The sequence below is a fragment of the Anser anser genome (genome assembly GCF_964211835.1).
Source record: "Anser anser genome assembly, chromosome: 27".
Lineage (NCBI taxonomy): Eukaryota > Metazoa > Chordata > Aves > Anseriformes > Anatidae > Anser > Anser anser.
The window spans coordinates 1,923,852-1,945,084 of record NC_139748.1 but is presented as its reverse complement, the minus strand read 5'-3'; the positions used below and the strand labels follow the sequence as shown (position 1 = coordinate 1,945,084).

General features: G+C 46.5%; 2 protein-coding genes across 7 annotated transcripts in view; one reads left to right on the top strand and one right to left on the bottom strand.

Moving 5' to 3' along the window:
* Positions 1-21,233, top strand: part of LOC310887026 (uncharacterized protein) — a 190,002-nt gene that overhangs the window by 88,955 nt on the left and 79,814 nt on the right.
* KCND3 (potassium voltage-gated channel subfamily D member 3) overlaps positions 1-21,233 on the bottom strand; it is a 117,362-nt gene that overhangs the window by 95,995 nt on the left and 134 nt on the right. For 3 of the 7 annotated variants that reach the window (XM_083812423.1, XM_083812418.1, XM_083812422.1), the window contains exons 1-2: positions 20,948-21,148; positions 15,353-16,537 (exon numbers count right to left, since the gene is read on the bottom strand). In XM_083812423.1, the coding sequence (XP_083668549.1) occupies positions 15,353-16,461 (1,109 nt within the window). In that variant the 5' untranslated portion in view covers positions 16,462-16,537; positions 20,948-21,148. Of the gene's footprint in view, positions 1-15,352; positions 16,538-18,993; positions 19,157-19,969; positions 20,349-20,440; positions 20,718-20,947; positions 21,149-21,233 lie in introns of those variants that run through there. The other 4 variants (XM_083812419.1, XM_083812421.1, XM_083812420.1 and 1 more) reach the window with 4 other exon arrangements.

Below are 21,233 nucleotides of genomic sequence, written 5' to 3'. Positions count from 1 at the left end.
GTTTTGCTAAAAAAACCACAATTTTACCATAGAAGAGCATACACAAGAATAATTTGAAAAGGATTATGTAGTAAAAGTTCAAAACCTTATATTATATTGCAATTCAAGTGGACTGATTTTGCTGCTATTTAACATTTTGCATACTGTGTGACAGTATTTGGCACAAAGTACATATATTCCATTTTGCTAAGCTTCTGGGTAAAATTTTTGAGAATGCCCAACTGCCTGAGACACTGACATCCAATTTTCTAATTCCAAGTATTGCATGGTAGACAGGTGAATTGTTTTTTCTCCTGTCAGAATGCATTATAGCTATCATCTATTAAAAGTGATAAATTGTAGATAAACTCTAACGCGAGGAAAGGCCAGTACAGTAACAGAAATACTTTCAAGCACAGGATAGATAAAGCAGATGTGGAAGAGACGTAACCGCTTCATTAAGTCACTGACAGCAAGCGAAACAGCCCATCTGCAGTCTCATCTGAAGGACAACCTTTTGCCAAAGCCTGGGGAGATGCCTATCTATTTTTTTTTACATACATACGTTTCTTGGCTAGATGATGTTGTAGATTCATTATTTACAGTATTTTATTATTAATACTAACTCAGCTTCTGGGAAGGCAGCAACTTCTGCTATCATTTTGCTAAATCATTTTTGGTCTTTCCCTATGAAGCAGGAAAACAAACCTGTAGAACATCTTTCATTCTATCATCTATAATTCTGTGTGATTTTTTTCTTTTTAACCATTCTCTCCTTTTATCTGTGAGAAGAGATTGAGTTCTTTGATATTTTATTTAGATTGCACTGCATGTCTGGAAGTGAGCCATTTGAGCCGATCACTGATGTGCGTGCTGTAGGACCACTGCCGTGACCCCTCTCTCTGGCCCGCGGGTCTTTCAGCCGTGCGGTGGGCTCCGTGCCTGTCCTGCAGCAGAACTGTGACTGGAACAGTCTGAGTTTGGGCTGAGAGGGATAGCTGACCGTGCATGTCTACCTGACCAAACTCCAGAAAGCTGGGGATTCAGCTTTTTTCAGAGTTTTTCCCTCTGTAAAGTTCGTTGCCCAAGCAGTTAGCAATCTGAAGTCTAGGGCGTCATTTTCGGTGTGCATAAATTCATGTTTGATTGCTGAGGTCGCCAAAGCTGCTAGCAGAGCGGGGGGAGCAGCTGCCCCCCGTGAGCTCCCTCGGGGCAGTGACGGCAGCTGCCTGCTGCGGGAGCCTCGAAGAGCCAGGCACAGAGCCTTGCAGCTCCGTCATTTCACAGCCAGAGGCAGAATTTAAGTCTCACTTCTCCGTGAGAATCCCGGCACAGAAATTCACACAACTAATTGACAAATGGTCATCATGCCCTTCCCAAACGCCTGCTGAAAGTTGCCATGGGAAGCACAGAGTTAGCATAATTTTGCCTTGTTCATATAAAGCTTTTTGTCTTGAGTTATAGTGGTGGCTTGCACAAAAAGCAAAGACACTGCTGTGTTTTCATTTATATCTTTCCCTGCTGATAAGACTGGGTGAGGAGAATAGTCACAGCCACCTGAAAATCCCCTCTTCCGTGTCCCTTGGCAATTGTATGTGGCCTTCAGTACCCCATTACCCTCAGCCACTGTGACAGCTGATGAGGGAGAACATAGTCCAGAAATGCAGGACACGAGACAGCCTACTTCTACACCATGTTTTATGGCATTCTGTATCAACTCTGATGATGACCTTTAGAAAAAGAGGCAGCGTGCAGTGCAGTCCAGCCACGAGGCCGAGGGCCAGCTAAGACTCATCAATCAGTGGGACACATCAAGGCTCTGGGAGGCCGTCTGCCCGCTCCCCCCTGTTCGGCCGCGCTGACAGATAACTCCCGCTCCCCTGCTGTGCTGCACGAATACGGTTGGCGTGCATTTGTGTTAAGCTGCCTGATGTCGTACACCACGCTCAGCAGAGGCACTGCTCCTGCCCAGCGGCTGTACCACGAGCCGTGTGCCTGCCTGCCCGCCGTTGTGCCCGAGGCTCCGTTTGCCTGCCTCCCTCACGCCCTCTGAAGGCGCTGCTCCGAGGGGAGGGTGCATTTCAAAACGTACGTATGTGCGTATCTCAGCATTCCACAAGTCCTTGTCTGACGTGGCTTTAGTCACCAACGTTTTCCACCATAAGCAGATGAAAGCATTCAGTGTGCACACATGCTCGGATAAACGCCCTTTCTCTGTCTGTGATGATTTAACAGGTGGATATAATTTATTGTACAGACAAGTGCTATAGGTAGTAGAAGCGCTGCCTGCCCACACTGTTTTGATATTGCCAGGGAAGCAGTTATTAATGGCTACACACAAAGTCTATCCAACGGTTTTCTTAAATGCCTTATCTACCTAACACTGAGCGCTGGAAATCTCCGCTCTTCCCAGGATGTCCAAAGAAAGCACTGGTAAACATGGGAGATGAGACACAGCGCTGTGGAGGGCCCAGAGCTAGAAGGCTCCTCTCACCACAATGGCCTTCCCATGAAAGTAGCACGTAACGTCTCCCAAATTACTCCCCTACCTATTCGGGTCCACAGAGCCTGTTCCACTGTCACCGACATTCATTTTCCCTGGTGTAAATCACTGACTATGATGAAGTTACTCCTGATACCCTTTACGATCAGAGGGGCAGAAGCCCTGGAAGGAAGTGTGCAGCTGCGGCCTGGTCCGAGCAGGCTTTACGTGCGGCAGCAGTGAACGAACCGCACTGGACACAGCTAACGAGGAAGCTACAGGCGCCTCATTTGTTTCTGACAAAAATGAATCATAAAAGCTGCTGAAATTCATTTTCAGTTCACAGTACATTTGGTGCCAGACTTTCATGCTGCAATCATGCGAATATATACTGACACGTACAAGTGAGCTGTGCGCCTGTTTGTTTACCCTGTGATGTGCACTTGAGGGCATGCATGCATAACTTTAAATATATATTTTTAAAGACTGAACACCTGTTTTCTCCTCAAAATTCTTTATCTCCCAAACAAATTAGCAGTTATTTTTTTTTCTGTGAAGTTCAGACATGTTCCTCCCCTTTTCCTCTTCAAACATCTCCAGCTCTGCTCAGATGAGAACAGGCAAGGGATGGACAGAGGCAGTGTCTGAGAGTGGCACGACTATAGGAGCTAAACAGTTCTAACAACGCTTCAGTATCTGCTGAAAATCTTCTGCTGGCTAAGAAAAAAATGGTAAAAATAAATACAAGTGTTACTATGCAGAAGACAAAATTAAGGTTTAAAGATTTTTCTTTCAGCATCTGTAGATCTAGCCTCTTTTCTGAAATCTCATTTTCTCCTTTCTTTTTCCAATCTGACAGAATTGAAAATTATGTTAAGCAGTGTGTGGATACACAATGGACTATTCCTTACAGACTAGATATTTGAAGAGTCCTACCTTTCTGGGTAATAAATTGCCCACAAGATCTGTGACAGGACAGTGTGGATGTGAGATTTCCTTTGGGCCATTTGTCACATTGTCACCTGGCCTGACATGTCTTCTCAGGTCACAAAAGTAAGGTTGGGATTTAAATGGAGATCCATGGAAATAGGCCCTTTCAGCAGCATTTGTTCATAGAATCACAGAATATTTGTGGTTGGAGAGGACCTCTGGGGGTTACCCAGTCCAACGCTGTGTTGTCTCTATGGAGGGCAGAACAGTCCTTTGGTAACCCCAGAGGAAAGGTGTTAGGACGTGTTTTAATGAGTCACGTTAGTGTGCATCCTTGTTGGCATCTGAATTTGTAAAGGATGGTCAAACCTGGAAAGCAGCATCTACCATTTGTTGCTCTTCTGATCCATGAATTCATGCTTTTTTTTTCCTTTCTTTTTTTTTTTTTTCCCACCAAGAGGTAAGAAACAAAGCATTGCATTCCTGTCATCTGCACTCTCAAGAAAGTATCTGGCAATGACAGTGACTTTGCTCTTGAGTTACAGATACATTTTCTGTCTGTAAACCGAGGTAGCTGTTTACCTACGTTTTATCTATTCAGAAGGCTTTCCCTAGACTGGAAATCAAGCTTGTTCAATAGAGCTCATTAGGTAATGAGCTTATTCACTAAGCTCATTAGTGGTGGAATTCATCCTGCTCAGCCCTCTGCAGCCCAAATCTTGTATACCTTTGGCCCTGCTTACTACTTGTTTTTGCCCTTAGCAAGAGAGGTGACTTTCACCTAATTTGATCTGTTTTGCATGTTTTCATTCAACAACTGTCTTGCTGAATGAATGTTTCTATTATTTAATCTGTCCTGCTATTCCTCTGTAGCAGAAAAATATCTAAAAGGGCTGAAGTCGTTGCATACAGCATGCCAAGGCTAGGATATCATGCCAACTCATTTCATGAACTGAAGCCGAGTGTCTGACTCAGTAGGACTCATCCTATTACATGATGGATGCTCCCTGGATTGATGAACAGACGGTTAGGCAGATGTAAGTAGGCAGGAAAACGAAAGAGGCACCAAGTAAAAGTTGTGATTGCCTCCTGTGAGCTGACCGTGATTGCCCATCTGTACACAATCTAGTGGTCTTGCAGGAAGTTTTAAAGCACGCACATACACAGCAGAAGCTAGGGATTTCATATTTTGGTTAATTATGCAGAGATCAGAGAGTGAGTTTGATAAAAAGGATATCTCACAGGTGCAAAGCTGGGTGGGAGACAGGCTTTTAAATCTTTCTGAACCAATGGCACAACTGAAATGTGTGACAGCGAAGGATGTGTGTTGGCAATAATGCCTCATTGATTCATGTTCAAAGTGGTAAATTTAAGTCCTGTTTCCACTCATTTCAGACACTGATTACTAGAAAAAGACTCTCATACAGTAGAGTAACGGAGGTGTCAGATTCTGTTAATTCGACAACAGCCTACTTCTATCTTCCCTCTGAAGAGGCAGAAAGAAACCATTGGAGCTCTTGTTCATTTAATATTGATGACAAAAGACCACGAAAATTTTGAAACCTCAAAAGATGCTAAAACAGGGATATAACTAAAAATGAGCTCTGAAATCAAATGCAGGGAAAGAGTAAGTTTGTATCTGCATTAGCAGGTTGTGGGACTCACCAGGAGCTGAGCTCTGGAGTGGAAGGACCCAGCATCCCTCCCGTACACACCTCGGGGAGGGTTAATTTTAGACTAGTGCTAGTCTGGTTCACGGCCTGAGCACCCATTAGCAGTAAGAGCACATTAGGCACATTCCCTCAGCGCGTCTCTCAGCTGTATTCCATCCGGCAGGGATGCTGCTGGCGTGCTCTGAAACCTCTTTGCACGGTGAGCCAAACTGCAGGAAGGACAGGATGATTGAGAGTTTGCTTTCAAAGGGTGCTCCTGATCCAAACTAAGACACTAATGTGGATGGACTCTAGGAGAAAGCAGCTCAGAACAGCTCTCTCTCATTTTAGCTTTCCTTTTGAAGATAGCTTACTTCTGCCAAGCATTAGGCTGCAAGAATAGCTGGCTTGTATTATCCTTTTCAATTGAAAAATAATGTGTTATTTTTGTTCCCATCATGGTGACTGTAATTAATATTTAAGGAGGATGACTCCCTTGTGCTGCAGCTCATACAAATGTAGAAAAATCGTGTGTACTGCTGAAGATGTGTTGTCTTCAAATTATAGGCCAAAAGTGCACGTAGACCGTATTGACAAGGAACTGAGGATTGGGGCAACTGGGCGAGAAAATAGGCAGAACAAAATAATAGTAAGAAGCGTTTTCCTTAGTACAGAGAAGAAGCAAAGGGACTGTCGAGTTGTGGGGTGAAATCTTGTGATCTTAAAGCTGTGCGTTCATATATTAAAGGCTGAAAGTGAATGAAGAGTTTATCTTCTGTTGTTTTCACATCTGATGTGAAACCCTGCATCTACAGGCAAGATGAGAAAAACAGCAGCAATTTGGGTCTTTTAGGTGGCAAAGGGGAATCACGTGTACAGACAGAATAAAGCAGTGAGTGTATGAAAAATAATCACTCGTAATAAAAAACTAAGGGTACTTCAAAATGTTGAGGATGTGTTGTTTGGTTAACAGGAGCTGTTAAACAGTGAACGCGACAGCTCTCGTCCTGCCGGGTGCCAGGCAGGCTGGGCGAGCTTTGTCTGTGCCGATCGCTGCAGTGCTGCCGCCGCCGCATTCGGCATACCCCGTGTGTGCACGTTGTAACCTGTGGCTGCCGTCCGCATGGCAGGACACATCACTTGAGTTGTTTGGCTTTGTTATTAGGAGGCTCCACAACACTGTTGCACCGAGCCCTCTACATCTCAGTGCTTAAGCATAGGTTTCGGGGGCATGTAGCCCGATTCTGCAGGGCTATTCTCTTCAGAAGCAAACAGTCCTTCTCAAGGGCTTTTTGGGGACATACATCAGCCAAATTTTGCAAAGTCCTGAAGGCAAAAAGCTAAAGCTGATCTGTGTTTTAATTTTGCTGCAGATGGCAGGGCAAGATGAAAGCAGCAGGCTTCCCCAGGCGATCTGCTCAATGGCTCTCTTGAATCCTCGCGGTGAAGAGCCTGCTCATAAAATGACTTTGAGTGGCTGCCCACTTTGGTTTTGTTGTTGTTGCAGATGCTTTTCTAGGTGAGAGAGAATTCATACGCCAAGTGCCACCCTCCATCAGGAGAAGCGACAGAACTGGCGGCGATGCCGCAGTGTTCGTCCCCAGACCCAAACCCCACACGGCCCCGTGCAGAAAGTAAGGAGAAGTCCATGAAGTAGAGCCAGAACAAAAGAATGAAATCACTAAAAAATGAGAGAAAGAAAGAGCCAGATGCTCCAGCATCATTTCTCAGGCTGCAAACCAAAACGAAAAGCCAGTAAAGATTTGCACCTTTTAAAGAAGTAATGAATTGTTTCCTCCTCTGGCAGGCAGTGATTTGACTTGCCACATGCCTCCTAGTAATTTCCCAGCAGGTTTTAATGTTGGAACAATGGCATTCTGCTAGATATTGATTTTAAAATAACTCTTCCACGCTTACTTGTAACCTTAAGAGGTGAATTACAGCCCTTGAATGTGCTCTAATGTAGCACTGGTAAATAGTTAAACAGACACGATCTGTTTCTGCGGGCATTGCCCATCCAGGAGAAGGCAGAGCGCAGCTGAACCCTGCCTTTCTCCCTGTGATGCTCTGCGAGCCCAGCGAGCACCTTCCTGCCTCTGTTTCTCCTGCTCCTCGGTTTCTTGGGTTGAACCGTGAGCCTTTGCTGGGAGCAGGACTGCTGGTTCCCGTGCGCTGGTAAAAGCTGAGAGTGCGTCCCCCAGGGAGGACATGCACCCCTTCCCCGGGGTGTTTGGGGCACAGCCCAGCCCGTCCAGCCCCGCTCAGGCAGCCGGGGACTGCGGCACCCGGAGCGGTGGCTGCGGCAGGCTGGGGGCTCCCGCCGGGCCGCGTCGCAGGTGCCAGCCCCGTCGTGATGGGGTTTGGTGTCTGTCTGGGAGCGTCTGGCTGCGCTTCTGCTGGAAGGCAGGATGCCACCGTTTGCTCTACGGGAAACACAAGAACAGTATTTTGCTGTAGGATTGTATGAAAGCTCTTAGGGAGTGGCACAAAGCTGAGAAAACATGCGGCAGGCTGCCTGCCCAACGGAAAATATTAATAAATTTACAGTGGATGTGGTAGAGTTTGACAGAAAAAAAAATTCTGTGCTGAATGTCGAAGCAGTGAGAGCGGGAGGGCAATGGATAAATGACCTAATGGGGGCTCTTTTCTTCATCACTTTCCACGGGCTGTGATGCTCGCCGTGGGACAGCCCCGGGGCTGCCAGACCCTGCTGCAAGCGTGCAGGGGAGCTGAGGCCGGGTCCTCCTGCACCCGGGGTCATGCCCAGGCGCATCTTCTCAGAGCACTTCGCCGGGTAATGCAGAAACCAACAGCTAGGATCGGAAATCTCCATTTCTGAGGCTTGTGCTGCATTAAAAATAAATAAACCTTCTCTGTCCTCTGATAACAAGCTGTGGCAGCTCCGTCCCTGTGCACTTCTGCATGGGTGGGTATGAAGGGCAGGAAGACACAGCCTGCATTAAATGCCAGCAGTACCCAGCCTCCCCCAAACCCTGCAGAGCCGCACAGGTAACAGCGGTGATGTTCACTTAGGAGCCGTGGTACAGCCGAGGCTCTCTGCTGGAGACTCAAGCCCAGCTGTAAGCGTGGTGGGTGCCATGGAAGATTGCTGTTGACACTAAGCTGGGAAAAGTTTCTCCAATTATCTTACAGCTTTCTGTAGCTTTTTGCTTTTTTTTTTCTTTTAATGAGGTGGCCCCACCTTGGTGCCCAGGATGCTCCTCTAGAAACAAGCTGCCATGGGTCACGGGTGTTCCCACGTTCTGTCTTCAGCTGCCCCGAGGGTAGGGATCCATTTAAATTAGCAACGAAACCTGCCTCGTATCGTTTCCTTAACATTAAAGCGGGCCAGGAGTTCCGTGCCGCGTTTCACACCCCATGCCAGACCCACGGACGCTGGCGGCGCGGGGGCTTTGCCTTGGCTGCGATGTGAGCACCGGGCTCGAGGCGCTCCGAAATCCCCTCGGCAGTGCCAGGGAAGCTGTGCCTCTGCCCGCACTTCATTCTGAAAGCTGATTTCGAGTGCATGGGCTGCAGTCAGCCAAGAGACGTAATCAGTTTGGGCTAATTCGTTGCAGGGCCTTTAACTTCCCCTCCCCTTACACTGCTTTCCTACTGACTGTGGCTACTCTGTCCCTTATTTTCAGCTGATCGATGTAAACTAATTACTTTTACTGGGTCAGCGCTATTATGAAATTATCATTTTATGAGACTAAAAATAACTCCGATCCAAGCCAGCAAGCCAATCACTTCCCTTCATCTCCGGCAAAAATACACTGTTACCTTAATCTGCATTTCTCAGGCACTCACTATGATGCAGGCTGGAAAGGGGAAAAAAAAAAAAAGAAAGAGGAGCTAAGAAAAAATTTGTAATTCAGTTGCTAGAGATGCATCTCTGCCAAGGCTCCCGTTGGTAAATTTAGTAGACATGTTATAATTTTAGATAGTACCATTACTCAACATTATTCAAATAATTTACTTGTCACACAATGACTTTACCTTAAAGGAAAGTTATTTTGTCTTGCCTATTAAAAATGGGATATTTGCACGTATGTGCAATTGTTACAAATATCCAAAGCCACAAAAAGTCTAAGGACAAATAAATTCCCTCTTTTTTCTTTCTTTTTTTTTTTTTTTAAGAGAGAGAAAAATCCAGTGAATTCTACTTGCCATGAGAATGAGTAAAGGTATTTTAATACTTCTGGGGTTCTGGTGAATACAAATAGCTCAAAAATGGGATGCTTGCCTGAGATTTACGTCACGATAGTGAAGGAAAAAGGTTTCATCTGTAGTTTCTGATACAAAGACATTTCGCACACAATATCTGTAAATCCATTAGGGGAAGAAAATTGATACACATTTCATATAAGATGAAGCTGGAGTCAAGAGAATGAAAGCTCAGGAAAATGGCTTCTTTGTGTAGCTCCATCAATTCATTGTTTGATTGGACTTTCTGTATATTAAATTCAAGCTATTCTCTGGCCTGTGGATATAAGACTTGTTGACTGGGTAGGAAATGTTGAGAGTGATGAAATTTTAGCGCCTTGCTTTACAAAGGAAATATCCCACATCTCATCTGTCTTTCCACTGATGATGGTAAATATGCAAAGTAGCATTTCTATTAAAGCAATTTTTCTGATTCGGTTTAATGGCAGTTACTGAAGTAGTGACACGCAAAATGTGATTACGGGGCCAAGCTGCAATCTTTCCGGAGAACCCGGCGTGGCAGCGCTCCAGAGATGATTTATTGTTTTCCTTACTTTGCAAACTCCTCTGAGTTTGCGTGAAGGAGGGTGAATGAAGGTTACTATCAGCCCGAGTGGTTTCAGCACTTTGCACGGGAGGAGTAACTGCAAAGAGATCTCCTCGCGCGGCGCTGGCAGCCCCTGCAAGCGATGTGGTCGGCACGCCGTAAGCCTGCGCTCGCCCAGCTGTCAGCGCTTGGCAGTAAGCGCTTCACATCCTGTTTCACTGCTTCAGTTTCATCCCGTTCCTCCTCCAGGGTTGAATACCAATAAAATAGCCCAAGAAATCAACAAAACTAATATCGTTTCTTTCAGAAATTCTTGACCAAGTGTCAGTTCTGCCTTGCTGTTCCGCCCCCCTGCTTCGCACCCACGGGGTGCCAGCCGGAAGGACGCGAATAAACCCGAGCAGACCCCTGCCCCCAAACGCCAGCTCTCTAAGCGCACCGATCATGACAACTGCAAGAAATTCCCAGTCCCACCGCAGGTCAGGCTGTTGGCCGGCACATGTTTTAGTGACTCCCTAGTGTTAACCTGGTTCCTTGAATAAACGCTATCACAGAATCACAGATAGATGCGTCTGTGTTGTCCTGGTGCATGCCGTGTATCTTTCCAACTCGGTGCCCAGTGCAGCTGAATCTCAAAGCCGGGTGGTGATCCCCAAACCGTGCTGTTCTTGCAAATCGTGAGGTCAGGGAGAAGACAGATTCTCCTAGGACCACCGTGAGGGTGGTGAGCTGTGGGAGCTCAGCCTTCCTTACACAACAGAAAATCATGCAGCACGTCCTTAAGCTCCAACCCAAACAAAATCCATCACAAATCTCTGTTCTTTGGTCCCCCAAACTACTAGTTTCGTGACACAAACGGCCCCGAGATCTCCTTGACAGCTCCCTCTGGCCGTGACACAGGTGTTTCACCCTCCTGTGGCTGCAGCATGCTCTAAAATGCCATCAGGAATGCCATCTAAAACGCCTGCTTTAGGGCCACCCACTTTGGGGCTGGGGTGGGCTCGGGCACCCCCTGCCAGGGCCCGGCTGCAGCGCCCTGGTGTCCCTCGGGACGCGGCAGGGCGCGGGCAGAGGCAGACGTGGTGCTGCAGATTTCACAGCTGGGATTTGGAGCCTACGGTGCAGGTCGCAGATGCTGCCGGAGAGCCTGAAACATACTGCTGTTGTCAGGTGAAATGAAAACAGCTATAAAAAGCTTAGAAAAATACGCGCTCTGGGCAAAAATGGTTTGGGCTTTAGCAGCAGGAGAGAGGCGTAGCGCCGCAGCCTTGTTTGCAATGCGTGTCGGCGGGCGAAGACACGTGAGGCTGGCCCATCCAAATCAAATTGCAGTTAAAAGTAAATAAAAACAACAGGCTGGTAACAAAGTAACAACATTTATGATAATTAAACGGTCTCAATATAGATGTAAAACTGATGGCTACTGCATATCAAGTTAGTTAAAACCAAGAGGGGGGCATAAATGCTACCGAGGGGAACTGGCAGCGTGCTCTTGGGGTGGAGGGCTGGGGAGGCCAGGGCATCCTTCAGAAGGAGGGGGGGTGGCAAACCTCACGTTTAGTTGACTGGTGCTTTAACCAAGGGCAAGAGAGAAGGTGGGTAGCTTCTGGCCTCGCGAGGAGAATGTTTCTGCCTGAATTGGATAGCTGATTTTGAATTAATTTTGAATAGTTGTTTCAGTAATTCAGATTGATTTAAGATGCACCCAAGAATAATGCTTTCATTATAAAACCTCCTGAGCAAAATTTAAATCGTGCTAAATTAAAAACAGCCTCTGTTAAACCAGGGCTGATGAGCACAGCAGAGGGATCAGAGACGCAGGGTCAGTATAATTTAATTCCTTTGCTTTGTTTCCCATTCCAGAAAAGCTGTTGTACCTTTCTCCTTGGGTTGTTAGCTACCTAAGGAGCTGGCAAGTTGTCCGTCATTTCTCAAAACTCGGCTCCCCGATTCGCAGAGCAGTGCCACCAAAAGCTGCACTTACTCTATTATACGCGGTCCTTCACCCTCCAGAAGAAATGCATTTTTGTTGCTTTTCCTTTATGGGTCAATCTGGGAATCGAGTTGTGTCTGTAGGAACCTGGAACAGCAGCGCCTGCCTCGCGGCACAGCAGGAGAGCTCTGGGGCTGCGCGCGCCCAGGTCCGGCCCTATTTGTGGTGGTGATGGGACGATGCTCATGTGTGCTTCAGGAAGACAGGCAGCTTGATCAGAAACCCAGCAAAATCACGGTGTATATATATGTAATATGAATCACGACTCAGATGCTCGGTAGCACGGCCACTTAGCTCTGGCTGAGAAGCAGCAGGGTAAGGCCCTGTTCTGCGGGGGGCTGCAAATGCCCTGCACGGGGGCTGGGGAAAGCAGAGCTCGCTGCTGCACCACAGCCACGTCTCTCGGGCCTCCGAACAGCCCTGCCCTGAACATGCCTCAGCAGGGAGCGAGGCAAAGCCTCCAGCCCTGGAGAACAAGTGGAGCTCCACCAAAACGAGCAGGCTCACACCGAAATAAAGCTGACGCGAAACTGCAAGGAGCCAGGACAATCAGTGTGATAGTTGTCTTGGGATGATGGGAGAGAACGCCTCAAAGCGAAATTCTGAGCTAGAGAAACAAAAATAAAATTAAAAAATGGAAGGATTTTCATTTTTATTGTTGTTCCTGTGCCTTTTGCTCAGAGGAAAAACCCTTTTGGAAAATTCTATATTACTGTCGTGTACTAGGCTATAGTACAGAGGCTAGCTCAGACAAACTACCACAGCTTCCTCGGATTCAACTGAATGAATTTAATTTACAGCAGCAAATATCTGGCTTAGATTTTTTATTTTAATTATTAACGTTAGTCAACTGGAACATCTGTTAATGCTTTCCTAATGATAGCCTTGTTTTCTCATTGTAAGTAAACTTTCCCTTTTATATAAATTGAGCTAATTTTTTAATGTCTCGGTAACACAGGAAAAGTTATCCTACATGTTACAAATCACTTTTATAAAGCACTCTGTCACAGAAAGAAATTACAGTGTCAGGAAAATGCTCAATTATCTGGATTTAAATGTTTCAGGGTTCAAAACATATATATATATATATATACAGGTGTGTATGCATTTGAGTTAAAAACCCTTGCACTTTATAATTTCTTGTTTTAAATACTGGCTACATTTAAAAGACAAATAGCAGATAATATTTAAGACATTTATAAAAGCTCTTAGCATGGCTGAAATGGAAGCCGCTAACGGGCACCTGCTAAGTAGGCAAAGTCTGATGGAGTAGGGAGCATGGAGGGGACTTTGGCTGCGGTTTTGGCAGCCTCCGTGAGACGGGCATTGCCAGCGCTCTCATTAGGAACAAGATCCTTCTAAACACACTTAAATGATTTCTGAAGAGAGAAGTAGATGAAATATTGCGTGAAAATGCCAATTTGGAAAAGCGGAAAGGTTTTATGGGCAGATGAAGGGGACCAGGGGGCGGTAACCACCCACACCACAGGGTGCGAGGCAGGAAGATGGAAATGCCCCTGGGCCAGGAGGTTTCATCGCTGCCGCTCATTCATTTTGGCACCGTGGAGCTCAGCCAGGGGCGAGCTGGTGCTGGGGGCGCCTGGCTGCACCGCTGCCACCCCAGCGTGCCTCTCGGAGGGACCCGGGGAGCAGGAATCAGGGGCCGATAGCTCAGAGGAGCGACTTCTCTCTCTAGCAAGGGTTTTGGGCAAGCCAGCAGAGAGTGCTTGGCTTCTGGTGCTCGGACAGGAAGGTGCTCGGTGCCCAGCGAATGCGGTCGGAGGCAGGCAGAGGCTGTCAGAGAGCACAGGCTCTCCTCAGGGTCTGGTATTGCCCAGGTTTCTGCGCGTCTCACGAGCCTGTGAGAATGACGCAATCTGAGCTGACAGACTGTGTGCTGGAGACACCTCTTTCAGTGAAAGTCCTGCAACAAAGCGCCCCAAATCAGTAATACCAGAAGTTTAAGTTTAAGGCTTGGATAGCTCCTTATAGGTCCCTTTCCAATGAACTCTTACAAAGCTCTGTTTAAATGTCTGTTTTTTCAAAATTCTTGTCAACTCACTTAAAGCACTCGTTCATGTATAATTTGGGTGATTGCAGCGTACTGAGGACACTTCAAGTCCTCAGGAGCACTCAGTTTTGTCTACCCGCGTGTTCAGAAAGGAAGGGAAAGAGAACAAGACCAAGTCGCTACGCTGACGGGAACAGGGACTTAATTGCACTCTAGAGCACATTCTGCATGTATTTTACAACAAAGTTTTGTTCCCAAGCAACCCTGAATGTTTCCTTGACCCTAAATTTCTTGTGGCAAAGGTATAACAATGTACATGTGTATCTGCGTGTGTGTCGGTAGAAAGATAGGTGCAATCGTTGTTAAACAGAAACCAGAAAATCTTTCGGTGACTATGACAAACATCCACATTTTCATTTAATGAAGAAATTCAGACTTGCAGTTGTCACATGCTCAGATTCTGTGCCTTTCTGACAGCTGAATTATGATTTTAATAATTTAAAAGTGCTACTGTGAGCCTGTTCATGCCTAATAGGCACAGAGAAGTGTTTAAAATCAAAAGCAGCTTAGAGAAAAAGTGGTCATTCCTGTCACCATATTACAGGGACAAGAATTGTCTAAATCTGAGTGTTGAACTGTGTGAACTCTCCAGTGGGAAAAACTCTTTGCAAAGTAGCTTTAAAGTTTGGGCATTGTTCTGGTGGATGGAATTAAGAAATTGCCTACTTTCTTTTATGTAACCCTGTCAGGATGAGGGGTTGGTCATTCCGACAAAGGTTTTCAAAGCTCAAATCTATAATTTCAGTAGAAATATCTGTAAGACAGAAATGAAATAGAAAAAAAACAGTGCCCTACAGGCTACATATCTGTTGCTTTGACTATAACATTACCTCTGTACCTGTCCATAGGAGTGTTTGAAATTCTAGTGCAACTGCTATAGTGTACTCCTATTATTTTTTAAACTCAGCACTTAAGACAGACAAGAAGCCTATTCCTTGCTAAATTAAGTAAAAAAAATAAAAAATATATATATATACATTTGTCCTGGAGACCACTGAGTATCTTCCAGGAGCATAGCAACCCACAACAGCCATTTGAATTCAGCAACCTGTAATTCCTGGCATGTCAAGCAAAGAAACTGTGACCGACATTGTAAGAAGAGACAAAACATACATCAGCAATTTTGTATAAAATCTATGGCTCAAATGAACGTCTGAAAGAAACCCACAAGCTCCAGTTGCCAACTGCCTTCCACTCACGTTATCTTTGCTTCAAAATGAGTGCAAAACCGGACCTACTGTTCTGCCCTGCTTCTCCTGCATCCATCTACCATTGTGCCAAGCATTTGTCAAGTGGGTTTAAGTACTTTTTCTGTTTTATTCAAGTTTTCAAAAGCATGAAATGCAGAAGTTGTCAGGCAAAGAACAAACAAGTCCTTAACAATTCCATTCCCTTTTGGAACATGCACCCAGAAAAATGCTTAGGAGCAACTGAAGTCAAGCTCCCAGTACACGCTTGCCTGCTGCTCAGTAAAAGAAAAAGTAATACTCACCCAAGTGTTGTCATGGTTACAATAGTGTACCAAAAGGAAGCAGGAATACTGGTGAATTTGCTTGCTGAGGACCCCTTCTCTGCATAAAACATCACAGTTGCAAAGATGATAATTGCCATAGTTAGGGAAAAGAGGAGAAAGCCAAGCTCAGAGGCACAGCTCTTCAAAGTGTAGCCCAAGATTCTTAAGCCTTGGGAATGGCGAGAGAACTTGAAAATCCTGAAAACCCTAAAAACCCTTAGTGTCACAAAGGCTCCGCTGACATCCTCGTTGTTGGTCATCACCAAGCCAATGTAGTATGGCATGATGGCCACCACGTCGATGATGCTCATCACGCTTCTGATGAACCTATAGCGACTTGGGGCCGCAAAGAGTCTCAACAGATACTCTACTGTGAAAATCATCACACAAGCCGTGTCCAAGCAAAAGAAAGCCACAGCGTATCTCTCCCCACATGGAAGCTCCTTGTTTCCAGGCACCGTGCCACAAGGGACAGTTTCCACGACATTAGTGATCACAGAGACAGCAATAAAGAAACCGGTGACGTAGTAAAAGACTAAGGCTAAGGTGCTGGTGTGGGGGTTCTCGAAGGCTCGCCACATGGTCTGCCGGAAGCTCAGGGATGGCATGGACCCTTCTTGGTTGTTTTCTGAGTCATTGTCATCCATCAGCCGCTCTGCATTCTCCCGCTTTCTGTCCTTGTACTCTTCATAGCAGCAGTCCCCGATGATTTCAGGGAGGATCCCATAGAAGGCAAGCTCTTCATCATAGGCAGAGATGCACTCGTACCTGGGATAGTGCAGCTTGCCAGTTCTATAAAAATTTAAGATGCACCTGAAGACCTCAGGGTCCCGGTCAAAGAAGTACTCCTTAGTGTCTTCGTTGAAGAAGAACTCCTTCTCGGTGCTGCCCAGCAGAGTGTCCGGGTATCTCTCAAGTGTAGTCCTCCAGGTCTGGAAACGCCTGCCACTCACATTGAGAATGATCAGCTCGTCCTGCCTCTTGTTTTTCTCTGTGGGAGCCAGTGGCATGGGACAGTTGGCCACTGGCATCCATCCTATGGCAGCTGCCCTGGCAAAGGGCAGCCACGCTGCCACCCCTGCTGCCATACTGACCCCAGGCCTTGCTACTGAAGAAGACACTTCGGCTGCTTCGGAGACCTGTCCCAAGTCAGATCAGTTCCATCTACAACACAGAACAAAACAAACACAACACAAAGTCAAGCAGGGTGTCTTGCTCCGTTGTGCTAAAGAGTTATAGATCAGCATGTACACAAGAATATAAAACAACCGGCTTGCCCTCGTCTCCTGGTTGAAGAATGATGTTAAACAAGGCACATGATAATCAGCTCAGCGAGGTTATGGCATTATTATGGATTGAAATTTTGAATAGCAAATGATTCCTCATTAAAAGCATTTTAAAAGTAGCATAAACACAGTAATTTATATTTGCTTCCTTACAAACAAGACTAATCCGTAATTCCCCAGGTGTAAGTCTCATGTGCTCATCCATTTAACTACAGCTGTCAAGAAAGAGCTGGGAGCTCCAGCGAAATCAGCCTGCAGTTCACCCAACGAAATCGTATGTCATGAAAAGCCACTACTGGCCTGAGCTGGGTTTCCAGTCTTAACAAAGTTCAATATGTAATGAACCTGAACATTGTCAGCTGAAAGAAGCACAAAATCTTCTCTGCTTTTCATTAATTATCTTCCACCTTTAATTAAAGACCTGGGCTCAGCAGCAGTATTTTGCTGGTCTCTTGGATTTAGGGATGTGTTTTAGTGTTGTGAAATCTTGCACCCCTCCACTGGACCAGGGGAAAATTCTGACTTTTGCAGGAATATTGCTCAGAATATCTGAGCATCAGTAGGCTGAATCCCAGGTGTGAGAGTTTACGGACCTTCCAGCAGGGACGTGTGTCTGTGAAGGACGTGCACGCTGGATTATGCTACCAGCTGAGTACCAGGAAAATCAGAACGGGGAAGCCCCAAACTTGGACAGCTTTCTTCCAGCAGGAAGATACCTTGGCTGTTGCCTAGCAGGCAGAGACAGAAGTCCTTCAGGCTAAGAACTGAAGGACTATTAGGCTGAAGTGAAATATGTTCAATGCACTCTTGATTTTTAGATGAAAAATATCCCAAGTTGTCCAGATCCTCAGCCACTGGAAATCAACGTTCTCTTGAAATTATAGCATTTATTTGTGGTTCTGATCTGGCCATGAATTTTCTTTTTCTTTTTGGTCTTTGGTGACAGTTCTTAGAATATTTAACTTGAGTTTTAACTTATATTTACTTTTACTTCCCTAATGTTTTTCTAGCTCTACCATAAAATTATCTGGAGAAAGGTACCATTATCATATAAGATGCATTAGGAGCCCTATCAAAAGTCAATTTATCAATGGAGATTCCATTGATTCCACTGACTCAGGCCCTCAAAGCCTAATTATATCCTCTACATGATAGCCTTCTATGCAATTTTACTCTGAACTTTTTTAATTATATGAAAGCTGCCATTCCAGCCAGTAAGGCTGCAGCATTATTGATTTCAACAGCCATCAAAATACTGAATAAAAAATGACGGAATCAATCTGTGGTGAAAATGACTGAACTGCTCCCAGAAATGCTCTTCCTCTTCAGGACACATTAACATTCATCACCTTAATGTGGAGCATCTTTCTATGCAATTTTACTATCTAAAGGACAACTGAAATCCCTCGTGCAAGCATCTTACTGCTGCTGGAAGAGGTTTTGTAATTATGAAGCATATAAGAATCCATAGTGATGCTTATCCCAAGGAGACACTTTTCTTATATACCAAGCCAATATCCCACAATATTTTGCTATAAAGGATTGTTCAATATTACTATGCACTATTTTTTCTCTTTCTCCTAAAGAGTGAATTTGTTGCATCAGTCGTGCCAGACTGACAGCCCTGGAGACCAGAAATCTTTTTCCGTGGAAGAGGCAGAGCACAGCACTGCAAACTTTCTCTGCACTACTTTGAAAATATGCCCAACTCTTTAGCTGGAAGGCAATCTCCAGAGGCTAAGACAGTAGAACTGCCGATTTCTTTTAGCAGCAGTGGTGGATTTTTAACTTTTATGAAACACTGTGTTAAGAACAGGACTGCAAAACAGGAGGCAGCGAAGTGACAACCATTCCATTCATTAACCACCGAATATACACAGGCAAATAACAAAGAGACAAAGATAATGCATCCTGTCCCTAATTTCCCTGCTGGTAAACTGTCTTCTGTGCTTTTTAATTTCAATTAGCGACACCACCACAGCCATTCTACCAGGACTGATTGGCGATGTACAGTGACCTGAGCAGCTACAATACACTGGATCCTCATCTTCCCTGATTTCTCTGGGGAACCTTATTAGAAATCTCTTCTGTACTTATAACTTTGGTTGTAAATTCCAGGTTACCTACATTAGCTGCTGAGGCACTATAAATACTTCACATATAATTGTTCTAATAAAGCACTGGTAACTCATAAGTGACTTACACATTTTTAAATCATTTTTAAAGATAAAATGGGTCTTTCTATGCTAGCAGTATATGTGGGGAAGCTATAAATATCTTAGCCATGAAATGGACAGGAGATTGAAACAAAAGAAAAAGAGAAGGGTATTCTACCATAGAATTTTAGATCCCGTTTCTCTGTGACAAAGAAATGCAGCTGGTTAAGAAAACTTAGTGCTTCATTTTCAAAGTTGCATTCATCTGCTCCATTTGATCCTCAAAATGCTCAAAAAGACATGTTTTTTTCAGCTGTAAACTGGGTGTCTGTAAGGAAGGACTGAGAGGGAGAAGAATAATCAAATCTCCTATCACAAAGGTTTTGCATTTTCTTATCCACGAATCTTTGAAACTCCACCCTGCCCTGAAATGAGACAAAACTGGGAGAGGTAGGACTGGATTTGAAATTCAGAGCTGCACAACCCATGCTAGGTACAAACAAGCAAACAAGCAAGAACAACAAAGAGTTAAATAGTTTATCTATAAAATAAGGAAGGAAGCCTCCTTTTCTGCACACCAAGCCTGGGTTTCGGTAACTGCTACCCATTCTCTTTAGGCTGGAAAGCAATTGCCTGGGCTCAAAATATACCGTACAGTCGACTGAGTCTCTTCAGCTCGCATAGGAAACAGACACGCTTCAGTTCTAACAAGCATGTATTTGCCTACACACACATTTTGAATTTTAATTACTGTAATTTCAACATGTAATTTGGAAGGAACTAGTTAACAAAAGATCGGTTGCCTGTTGATGCCATTTAGAAGACCTGGTACGCAAAATAATTTGTTTCCTTCTGACTTAAAGTCAGCATCTGTGAAGAAAATGAGCCTTTTACTCTGGATACTGTACTACTCTGGACAGAAAGGCTGTGCCCTGACCCCTCCGGCTCCCCAGAACTCCGACCCCGTCTGCTGCCTCCCGACCACCTCTGGCTGCAGCAGCGCCAGCTGGCTTCACTGCCACCGTGGTTTGATCCCAGTTTCAAAACAAAAACCTGGCATGCACTGCTAGATCAATACAGCTCTGGAGAAAAACTTTAGAGAACAGTCATTTCTATTTACCTAAAGGGTCAAGAAATAAACGATGGATTCTTACCACATTAACTTCCACTGGCAATGCCATACTTAATAAATGCCTCTTCACAAGCTCACAAAACCAGAAGCAAAACAAAAATCTCATCGTGTCTCCCTTTCTGGAAGCAGACCGGGATGATTTAAAATGACTGATAAACATGCGAGTTTGTCGATGAGACGCAATGCTAACGGGGGCGAGGAGCCTTGAGACCGTTCATTCTCTCCTTTTCTATCCTTTGTTGGGTCAGGCTCAGACAGCAAAGATGCTCTTGCTTAAAAGCAAAATATGTCAGTCAGAGCTTCAATATCCTCTTTCGGTCACATATTCCTTTCCCTTCCCAGCCACATCAGATAATAAAACTTTCTGCAAAGCATTCGCTCCCTCAGCCAGCTGGAGAGATCTGGGGGCAAAAGCAACAGGCTTAGAATAAAGGCACGCGAACTTCTCCCCGCACCCGGCAGCCCCACCTCGCAGGCTCGCAGGACGCCTTACCTGGCCGGGAGGATGCTCGGCGCCCCGGAGCGGGGCTGAGCCTGGGGAGCTGGAGGAAGGGGGAGCAGTCGCTCCTCCGGCTTAAAGGTGAGCTGCGCTGCCTGCCTCTCGGCTCCCTCTCTAAACGCAGTCAGGAGCAATCAGAAAACGCGATCATCGTCGTGGAAGTATATATAGAGAGATGACTAAACAGCTGCTCCCTCACCGCAGCCGAGCCCCAGCCTCTGCAGCCGCCGCTGCCCCCCCCGGGCCGGCCCCGGCCGCCCCCTGCCCTCGGAGCGGCCCCGGGGCAGGGCAGGGGCAGGGGGCGAGGCGCGGCCGGACTCCGGCAGCCCCAGCCCAGCTGCCCCGGGGCCGGGCAGCGCCGAGGATGCCAGCCGCTCCCTGGCACCGGGAGCCCACGGCAGCCCTCGGCCGGGGCTGGAGCACCGGCAGCGGCTCCTCGCCCTCGCTGCTTCCCCCCTGGCCCCCCCCCCCGGCCGCCCGCTCGCCCTGCTCCGCGCTTACCGCTCCTCGCCGCCTCGGCACCCCTCAGCCGCGGCCGGGAGTCGGGCTCCCGGCGCTCGGTGCCGGCATCCTCCCCTGGCTCCCCGGCTGCCGGCGGGGCTCCCCGCACCGAGAGCCGGGAGCGGAGCGGCCGAGCCCCGCCGTGCCGGGCAGCGCGGGGCAGGGACCGCGGCGGCGGCGGCACCGAGCGCTCCCCGGGCACGGGCGCGGGGAGGGGACGGGGGCGCGGCGGGGGCAGAGCCGCTCCTGCCCCGAGCCCCCCCCCGCCCCCCCCGGCCCCGCCCGC